Source organism: Rhinichthys klamathensis, unplaced genomic scaffold (genome assembly GCF_029890125.1).
Source record: "Rhinichthys klamathensis goyatoka isolate OS25496 unplaced genomic scaffold, OSU_Roscu_1.1 h1tg000599l_1, whole genome shotgun sequence".
NCBI lineage: Eukaryota > Metazoa > Chordata > Actinopteri > Cypriniformes > Leuciscidae > Rhinichthys > Rhinichthys klamathensis.
Window position 1 is genome coordinate 1,134,396 of NW_026607054.1, and position 10,392 is coordinate 1,144,787.

General features: G+C 48.7%; 1 protein-coding gene across 1 annotated transcript in view; it reads left to right on the forward strand.

Annotated features, from left to right (window-relative positions):
- Positions 1-9,392, forward strand: part of chdh (choline dehydrogenase) — a 42,514-nt gene extending 33,122 nt beyond the window's left edge. Inside the window, exons 6-8 of the mRNA XM_056240448.1 lie at positions 6,620-6,762; positions 7,965-8,067; positions 8,848-9,392. Of these exons, the coding sequence (XP_056096423.1) occupies positions 6,620-6,762; positions 7,965-8,067; positions 8,848-9,266 (665 nt within the window). The 3' untranslated portion in view covers positions 9,267-9,392. The remainder of the gene's footprint in view (positions 1-6,619; positions 6,763-7,964; positions 8,068-8,847) is intronic.
- Positions 9,393-10,392: the final 1,000 nt, after the last annotated feature.

The window sequence follows — 10,392 nt, forward strand, 5'->3', positions numbered from 1 at the left end:
CTGTAACGGCTTGTTTCGCTGTAGGTTACGTGTTTCCCTGTGGCCGAACTCTTGCTGTAACGGCTTGTGTTTCGCTGTAGGTTACGCGTTTCCCTGTGGCCGAACTCTTGCTGTAATGGCTTGTGTTTCGCTGTAGGTTACGTGTTTCCCTGTGGCCGAACTCTTGCTGTAACGGCTTGTGTTTCGCTGCAGGTTACGTGTTTCCCTGTGGCCGAACTCTTGCTGTAACGGCTTGTGTTTCGCTGTAGGTTACGTGTTTCCCTGTGGCCGAACTCTTGCTGTAACGGCTTGTGTTTCGCTGTAGGTTACGTGTTTCCCTGTGGCCGAACTCTTGCTGTAATGGCTTGTGTTTCGCTGTAGGTTACGCGTTTCCCTGTGGCCGAACTCTTGCTGTAACGGCTTGTGTTTCGCTGTAGGTTACGTGTTTCCCTGTGGCCGAACTCTTGCTGTAACGGCTTGTGTTTCGCTGTAGGTTACGCGTTTCCCTGTGGCCGAACTCTTGCTGTAATGGCTTGTGTTTCGCTGTAGGTTACGTGTTTCCCTGTGGCCGAACTCTTGCTGTAACGGCTTGTGTTTCGCTGTAGGTTACGTGTTTCCCTGTGGCCGAACTCTTGCTGTAACGGCTTGTGTTTTGCTGTAGGTTACGTGTTTCCCTGTGGCCGAACTCTTGCTGTAACGGCTTGTGTTTCGCTGCAGGTTACGTGTTTCCCTGTGGCCGAACTCTTGCTGTAACGGCTTGTTTCGCTGTAGGTTACGTGTTTCCCTGTGGCCGAACTCTTGCTGTAACGGCTTGTGTTTCGCTGTAGGTTACGTGTTTCCCTGTGGCCGAACTCTTGCTGTAACGGCTTGTGTTTCGCTGTAGGTTACGTGTTTCCCTGTGGCCGAACTCTTGCTGTAACGGCTTGTGTTTCGCTGCAGGTTACGTGTTTCCCTGTGGCCGAACTCTTGCTGTAACGGCTTGTGTTTCGCTGTAGGTTACGCGTTTCCCTGTGGCCGAACTCTTGCTGTAACGGCTTGTGTTTCGCTGTAGGTTACGTGTTTCCCTGTGGCCGAACTCTTGCTGTAACGGCTTGTGTTTCGCTGTAGGTTACGTGTTTCCCTGTGGCCGAACTCTTGCTGTAGCGGCTTGTGTTTCGCTGTAGGTTACGTGTTTCCCTGTGGCCGAACTCTTGCTGTAACGGCTTGTGTTTCGCTGTAGGTTACGTGTTTCCCTGTGGCCGAACTCTTGCTGTAATGGCTTGTGTTTCGCTGTAGATTAAGTGTTTCCCTGTGGCCGAACTCTTGCTGTAACGGCTTGTTTCGCTGTAGGTTACGTGTTTCCCTGTGGCCGAACTCTTGCTGTAACGGCTTGTGTTTCGCTGTAGGTTACGTGTTTCCCTGTGGCCGAACTCTTGCTGTAACGGCTTGTGTTTCGCTGTAGGTTACGTGTTTCCCTGTGGCGAACTCTTGCTGTAACGGCTTGTGTTTCGCTGTAGGTTACGTGTTTCCCTGTGGCCAAAATCTTGCTGTAACGGCTTGTGTTTCGCTGTAGGTTACGTGTTTCCCTGTGGCCGAACTCTTGCTGTAACGGCTTGTGTTTCGCTGTAGATTACGTGTTTCCCTGTGGCCGAACTCTTGCTGTAACGGCTTGTGTTTCGCTGTAGGTTACGTGTTTCCCTGTGGCCGAACTCTTGCTGTAACGGCTTGTGTTTCGCTGTAGATTACGTGTTTCCCTGTGGCCGAACTCTTGCTGTAACGGCTTGTGTTTCGCTGTAGGTTACGTGTTTCCCTGTGGCCGAACTCTTGCTGTAACGGCTTGTGTTTCGCTGTAGGTTACGTGTTTCCCTGTGGCCGAACTCTTGCTGTAACGGCTTGTGTTTCGCTGTAGGTTACGTGTTTCCCTGTGGCCGAACTCTTGCTGTAACCGCTTGTGTTTCGCTGTAGGTTACGCGTTTCCCTGTGGCCGAACTCTTGCTGTAACGGCTTGTGTTTCGCTGTAGGTTACGTGTTTCCCTGTGGCCGAACTCTTGCTGTAACGGCTTGTGTTTCGCTGTAGGTTACGCGTTTCCCTGTGGCCGAACTCTTGCTGTAACGGCTTGTGTTTCGCTGTAGGTTACGTGTTTCCCTGTGGCCGAACTCTTGCTGTAACGGCTTGTGTTTCGCTGTAGGTTACGTGTTTCCCTGTGGCCGAACTCTTGCTGTAACGGCTTGTGTTTCGCTGCAGGTTACGTGTTTCCCTGTGGCCGAACTCTTGCTGTAACGGCTTGTTTCGCTGTAGGTTACGTGTTTCCCTGTGGCCGAACTCTTGCTGTAACGGCTTGTGTTTCGCTGTAGGTTACGTGTTTCCCTGTGGCCGAACTCTTGCTGTAACGGCTTGTGTTTCGCTGTAGGTTACGTGTTTCCCTGTGGCCGAACTCTTGCTGTAACGGCTTGTGTTTCGCTGCAGGTTACGTGTTTCCCTGTGGCCGAACTCTTGCTGTAACGGCTTGTGTTTCGCTCTAGGTTACATGTTTCCCTGTGGCCGAACTCTTGCTGTAATGGCTTGTGTTTCGCTGTAGATTAAGTGTTTCCCTGTGGCCGAACTCTTGCTGTAACGGCTTGTGTTTCTCTGTAGATTAAGTGTTTCCCTGTGGCCGAACTCTTGCTGTAACGGCTTGTGTTTCTCTGTAGATTAAGTGTTTCCCTGTGGCCGAACTCTTGCTGTAACGGCTTGTGTTTCGCTGCAGGTTACGTGTTTCCCTGTGGCCGAACTCTTGCTGTAACGGCTTGTGGTTCGCTGTAGGTTACGTGTTTCCCTGTGGCCGAACTCTTGCTGTAACGGCTTGTGTTTCGCTGTAGGTTACGTGTTTCCCTGTGGCCGAACTCTTGCTGTAACGGCTTGTGTTTCGCTGTAGGTTACGTGTTTCCCTGTGGCCGAACTCTTGCTGTAACGGCTTGTGTTTCGCTGTAGGTTACGTGTTTCCCTGTGGCCGAACTCTTGCTGTAATGGCTTGTGTTTCGCTGTAGATTAAGTGTTTCCCTGTGGCCGAACTCTTGCTGTAACGGCTTGTGTTTCGCTGTAGGTTACATGTTTCCCTGTGGCCGAACTCTTGCTGTAACGGCTTGTGTTTCGCTGTAGGTTACGTGTTTCCCTGTGGCCGAACTCTTGCTGTAACGGCTTGTGTTTGGCTGTAGATTAAGTGTTTCCCTGTGGCCGAACTCTTGCTGTAACGGCTTGTGTTTCGCTGTAGGTTACGTGTTTCCCTGTGGCCGAACTCTTGCTGTAATGGCTTGTGTTTCGCTGTAGATTAAGTGTTTCCCTGTGGCCGAACTCTTGCTGTAATGGCTTGTGTTTCGCTGTAGATTACGTGTTTCCCTGTGGCCGAACTCTTGCTGTAACGGCTTGTGTTTGGCTGTAGATTAAGTGTTTCCCTGTGGCCGAACTCTTGCTGTAACGGCTTGTGTTTCGCTGTAGGTTACGTGTTTCCCTGTGGCCGAACTCTTGCTGTAATGGCTTGTGTTTCGCTGTAGATTAAGTGTTTCCCTGTGGCCGAACTCTTGCTGTAACGGCTTGTGTTTCGCTGTAGGTTACGTGTTTCCCTGTGGCCGAACTCTTGCTGTAACGGCTTGTGTTTGGGTGTAGATTAAGTGTTTCCCTGTGGCCGAACTCTTGCTGTAACGGCTTGTGTTTCGCTGTAGGTTACGTGTTTCCCTGTGGCCGAACTCTTGCTGTAACGGCTTGTGTTTCGCTGCAGGTTACGTGTTTCCCTGTGGCCGAACTCTTGCTGTAACGGCTTGTGTTTCGCTGTAGGTTACGCGTTTCCCTGTGGCCGAACTCTTGCTGTAACGGCTTGTGTTTCGCTGTAGGTTACGTGTTTCCCTGTGGCCGAACTCTTGCTGTAACGGCTTGTGTTTCGCTGTAGGTTACGTGTTTCCCTGTGGCCGAACTCTTGCTGTGCGGCTTGTGTTTCGCTGTAGGTTACGTGTTTCCCTGTGGCCGAACTCTTGCTGTAACGGCTTGTGTTTCGCTGTAGGTTACGTGTTTCCCTGTGGCCGAACTCTTGCTGTAATGGCTTGTGTTTCGCTGTAGATTAAGTGTTTCCCTGTGGCCGAACTCTTGCTGTAACGGCTTGTTTCGCTGTAGGTTACGTGTTTCCCTGTGGCCGAACTCTTGCTGTAACGGCTTGTGTTTCGCTGTAGGTTACGTGTTTCCCTGTGGCCGAACTCTTGCTGTAACGGCTTGTGTTTCGCTGTAGGTTACGTGTTTCCCTGTGGCGAACTCTTGCTGTAACGGCTTGTGTTTCGCTGTAGGTTACGTGTTTCCCTGTGGCCAAAATCTTGCTGTAACGGCTTGTGTTTCGCTGTAGGTTACGTGTTTCCCTGTGGCCGAACTCTTGCTGTAACGGCTTGTGTTTCGCTGTAGATTACGTGTTTCCCTGTGGCCGAACTCTTGCTGTAACGGCTTGTGTTTCGCTGTAGGTTACGTGTTTCCCTGTGGCCGAACTCTTGCTGTAACGGCTTGTGTTTCGCTGTAGATTACGTGTTTCCCTGTGGCCGAACTCTTGCTGTAACGGCTTGTGTTTCGCTGTAGGTTACGTGTTTCCCTGTGGCCGAACTCTTGCTGTAACGGCTTGTGTTTCGCTGTAGGTTACGTGTTTCCCTGTGGCCGAACTCTTGCTGTAACGGCTTGTGTTTCGCTGTAGGTTACGTGTTTCCCTGTGGCCGAACTCTTGCTGTAACCGCTTGTGTTTCGCTGTAGGTTACGCGTTTCCCTGTGGCCGAACTCTTGCTGTAACGGCTTGTGTTTCGCTGTAGGTTACGTGTTTCCCTGTGGCCGAACTCTTGCTGTAACGGCTTGTGTTTCGCTGTAGGTTACGCGTTTCCCTGTGGCCGAACTCTTGCTGTAACGGCTTGTGTTTCGCTGTAGGTTACGTGTTTCCCTGTGGCCGAACTCTTGCTGTAACGGCTTGTGTTTCGCTGTAGGTTACGTGTTTCCCTGTGGCCGAACTCTTGCTGTAACGGCTTGTGTTTCGCTGCAGGTTACGTGTTTCCCTGTGGCCGAACTCTTGCTGTAACGGCTTGTTTCGCTGTAGGTTACGTGTTTCCCTGTGGCCGAACTCTTGCTGTAACGGCTTGTGTTTCGCTGTAGGTTACGTGTTTCCCTGTGGCCGAACTCTTGCTGTAACGGCTTGTGTTTCGCTGTAGGTTACGTGTTTCCCTGTGGCCGAACTCTTGCTGTAACGGCTTGTGTTTCGCTGCAGGTTACGTGTTTCCCTGTGGCCGAACTCTTGCTGTAACGGCTTGTGTTTCGCTCTAGGTTACATGTTTCCCTGTGGCCGAACTCTTGCTGTAATGGCTTGTGTTTCGCTGTAGATTAAGTGTTTCCCTGTGGCCGAACTCTTGCTGTAACGGCTTGTGTTTCTCTGTAGATTAAGTGTTTCCCTGTGGCCGAACTCTTGCTGTAACGGCTTGTGTTTCTCTGTAGATTAAGTGTTTCCCTGTGGCCGAACTCTTGCTGTAACGGCTTGTGTTTCGCTGCAGGTTACGTGTTTCCCTGTGGCCGAACTCTTGCTGTAACGGCTTGTGGTTCGCTGTAGGTTACGTGTTTCCCTGTGGCCGAACTCTTGCTGTAACGGCTTGTGTTTCGCTGTAGGTTACGTGTTTCCCTGTGGCCGAACTCTTGCTGTAATGGCTTGTGTTTCGCTGTAGATTAAGTGTTTCCCTGTGGCCGAACTCTTGCTGTAACGGCTTGTGTTTCGCTGTAGGTTACATGTTTCCCTGTGGCCGAACTCTTGCTGTAACGGCTTGTGTTTCGCTGTAGGTTACGTGTTTCCCTGTGGCCGAACTCTTGCTGTAACGGCTTGTGTTTGGCTGTAGATTAAGTGTTTCCCTGTGGCCGAACTCTTGCTGTAACGGCTTGTGTTTCGCTGTAGGTTACGTGTTTCCCTGTGGCCGAACTCTTGCTGTAATGGCTTGTGTTTCGCTGTAGATTAAGTGTTTCCCTGTGGCCGAACTCTTGCTGTAATGGCTTGTGTTTCGCTGTAGATTACGTGTTTCCCTGTGGCCGAACTCTTGCTGTAACGGCTTGTGTTTGGCTGTAGATTAAGTGTTTCCCTGTGGCCGAACTCTTGCTGTAACGGCTTGTGTTTCGCTGTAGGTTACGTGTTTCCCTGTGGCCGAACTCTTGCTGTAACGGCTTGTGTTTTGCTGTAGATTAAGTGTTTCCCTGTGGCCGAACTCTTGCTATAATGGCTTGTGTTTCGCTGTAGGTTACGTGTTTCCCTGTGGCCGAACTCTTGCTGTAATGGCTTGTGGTTCGCTGTAGATTAAGTGTTTCCCTGTGGCCGAACTCTTGCTGTAACGGCTTGTGTTTCGCTGTAGGTTACGTGTTTCCCTGTGGCCGAACTCTTGCTGTAACGGCTTGTGTTTCGCTGTAGATTAAGTGTTTCCCTGTGGCCGAACTCTTGCTATAATGGCTTGTGTTTCGCTGTAGGTTACGTGTTTCCCTGTGGCCGAACTCTTGCTGTAACGGCTTGTGTTTCGCTGTAGATTAAGTGTTTCCCTGTGGCCGAACTCTTGCTGTAATGGCTTGTGTTTCGCTGTAGGTTACGTGTTTCCCTGTGGCCGAACTCTTGCTGTAACGGCTTGTGTTTTGCTGCAGGTTACGGAGCGACGGCTCATCTGGAGAGCGGCGGGTTCATCCGCAGTCGTCCCGGCGTTCCTCATCCTGACATCCAGTTCCATTTCCTCCCCTCTCAGGTCATCGATCACGGACGCGTCCCTTCCCAGGTCGAGGCCTTCCAGGTCAGCTTCATACAGCTCTGCCGTGTGTGTGTGTGTTTGTGATACTCACGCCTGAAGATGGGTGTGTACCCAACATTCACAATCTGGAGAACAGACTGTGTGTACATAATGTGTTATGAATCATATCAACAGCAGTATTATTAGTGAGTCACTCACTCACAATGCTGGGGATTTCCAGTCAAGCCAGCTTTATTTCTACAGTACAGATGCGTTCAAAGCTGCTTTACAGTGATAAACAGGAAAGCCAATGATGCAAACCTGATCAGCTATGAATACCGCTCTACAGAAGACTATAGTGCCATTATTCGGCTCAAATCACTAATATTACTGAATATTAAGGCTCTTTTAACCCCAGACTAAACAAGCCAAAGGTGGAGAGCAGAGAGCAATCATATAAATGATTCGCAGTAACATGAACTTGATCACCTTGCAATGAGGTTTGACCATGTGTGACAGTGTTCATTTTTTCAGCTACTTTTTAATTTAGTCTTAGTCTGGTTAACACTTTAGTTTAAGGTCCAAATCTCACTATGAACTAGTTTCTTATCATCATGCATATTACTAGGATATTGGCTGTTTATTAGTACTTATAAAGCACATATTAATGCCTTGTTCAGTACGACAATATTATACATCCCTTAATCCTAAACTTTACAACTTCCTTACTAACTATTGATAAGCAGTTATTAGGAAAAGTCGTAGTTAATAGTTAGTGAGAGTTAAACCATAATCTAAAGTGTGACCCTTAGTCCTATGTAAAATGTACTTTTTAGTTTTTAGCATATTTAGTCAACCTTGTCCTGTTTTTGTTTAGTCAATGAAAACTTAATCAAATAGAGAGAGACAGGGCTGCCAGATTACAGATATATAAGTAAAACACTGTAGAAAACATGATCTTTTAACAGAAAAGCTCTGATTGGGGGATTTAACTTTTTAACTATTTTTTTGTCAACGATATTGCATGTTGATATAGTCACAGTTATGGTTTAATGACCTTATCGCCTCGTCTTAGGTCATCAACAAACATTTTCCGTCCTAGATTTCGTTAAGGAAATAAACAGTAGTGTGTGAACACCCGCAGCTGAGGAAGTGATGTCGTCTCCTGACAGATCATTATAATGCTTCAGTCGTTGCCTGCAGAGGTGATCTGATGTGTGTGTGTGTGTGTGTGTGTGTGTGTGTGTGTGTGTGTGTGTGTATAGGTTCACGTTGGACCCATGAGGAGCACGAGTGTCGGGTGGATCAAGCTGAAGAGTAAAGACCCGAAGGCTCACCCGATCATCCAGCCGAACTACCTCTCCACCGGTGCGTTTACTCCCGGACAGCAACAGTGTCGGCCCAGATCCGGCCCATATCCGGGCCGTGTGAATCCATGTGTTCCAGATGTGGGCCGGATCTGGGCCAACACTGTTGCTGTCTGGGCTCTCATCTAAACCTCCTACGGTTAGAGTTGATTCACACAGTAGGGAATCTCATCATTCTTCATCCCCTAGTGGAGAAAAAGCTTCTGAAATGTTGATCATTCCCAAGTTACGCAGATAACTAGCAGCGTAATGATACCCTCATGTCACGATACGAGATTATTGCGATACTCCAAGACACAATAAAAGGTTATTAAAAAGTGTACTATTGATTAAAATGTTAAATTTGATATTACATTGTGTGTGTAAATGAATAGGCTTTGACATGCTGCTGAAAACCAAAGCAGGACAATAGAGACGCCAGAATAACAATATTCATGATTCTGAAGCTGAAAATACTGGATTATTTTAGACGAATATGCTTGAACTCTTCCACTGACTAGATATATTTAAAATAATGTCGGCCACTTTTACTGGTAACATCAGACATCTGGCATTATCAGGACACACACATATCCCCCATTGCATTATTATACATTATATTCAACATTATAGTTTAATGTAGTACTGACACTAAAACTCTGAAAACTTGAATATTTTCTCACACAGTAATTTTTATTTTGGGTGAACTATCCACAATACATATAGTTGCATTTTTGTATTGCGATATATTGTGACACTCCTACAAATCACCAAATACTAATAGAGGTTGTCCGTCCCACAGACGCTGACGTGTGGGAGTTCAGAGAAAGCGTTAAGCTGACGAGGGAAATCTTCGCTCAGAAAGCCTTCGATGCGTTCCGGGGCCCTGAGGTTCTGCCGGGCCCCGGGGTCCAGTCCGACGCTGAGATCGACGCGTTCGTGCGGCGTAAAGCGGACAGCGCCTACCACCCGTCCTGCACCTGTAAGATGGGCGCCCCGGGGGACGGGGGGGCGGTGGTGGGGCCGGACCTGCGGGTGCACGGGCTCCAGGGCCTTCGGGTGGTGGACGCCTCCGTCATGCCCAGCATGCTCAGCGGGAACCTCAACGCCCCCACCATCATGATCGCGGAGAAGGCGGCGGACGCCATCAAAGGCCTTCCCTCGCTTCACGACCCGGGGGTTCCCGTGTACCGGCCCGCCAGTCTCCACACGCAGAGATGACATCATCAGACCAATAACATCCACGCGCAGAGATGACATCATCAGACCCATAACATCCACAGGCAGAGATGACATCATCAGACCAATAACATCCACACGCAGAGATGACATCATCAGACCAATAACATCCACACGCAGAGATGACATCATCAGACCAATAACATCCACGCGCAGAGATGACATCATCAGACCCATAACATCCACACGCAGAGATGACATCATCAGACCAATAACATCCACACGCAGAGATGACATCATCAGACCAATAACATCCACGCGCAGAGATGACATCATCAGACCAATAACATCCACACACAGAGATGACATCATCAGACCAATAACATCCACACGCAGAGATGACATCATCAGACCAATAACATCCACACGCAGAGATGACATCATCAGACGAATAACATCCACACGCAGAGATGACATCATCAGACCAATAACATCCACGCGCAGAGATGACATCATCAGACCAATAACATCCACACGCAGAGATGACATCATCAGACCAATAAGATCCACACGCAGAGATGACATCATCAGACCAATAACATCCACGCGCAGAGATGACATCATCAGACCAATAACATCCACACGCAGAGATGACATCATCAGACCAATAACATCCACACGCAGAGATGACATCATCAGACCAATAACATCCACGCGCAGAGATGACATCATCAGACCCATAACATCCACACGCAGAGATGACATCATCAGACCAATAAGATCCACACGCAGAGATGACATCATCAGACCCATAACATCCACACGCAGAGATGACATCATCAGACCCATAACATCCACACGCAGAGATGACATCATCAGACCAATAACATCCACGCGCAGAGATGACATCATCAGACCCATAACATCCACGCGCAGAGATGACATCATCAGACCAATAACATCCACACGCAGAGATGACATCATCAGACCCATAACATCCACACACAGAGATGACATCATCAGACCCATAACATCCACGCGCAGAGATGACATCATCAGACCCATAACATCCACACACAGAGATGACATCATCAGACCCATAACATCCACACACAGAGATGACATCATCAGACCCATAACATCCACACGCAGAGATGACATCATCAGA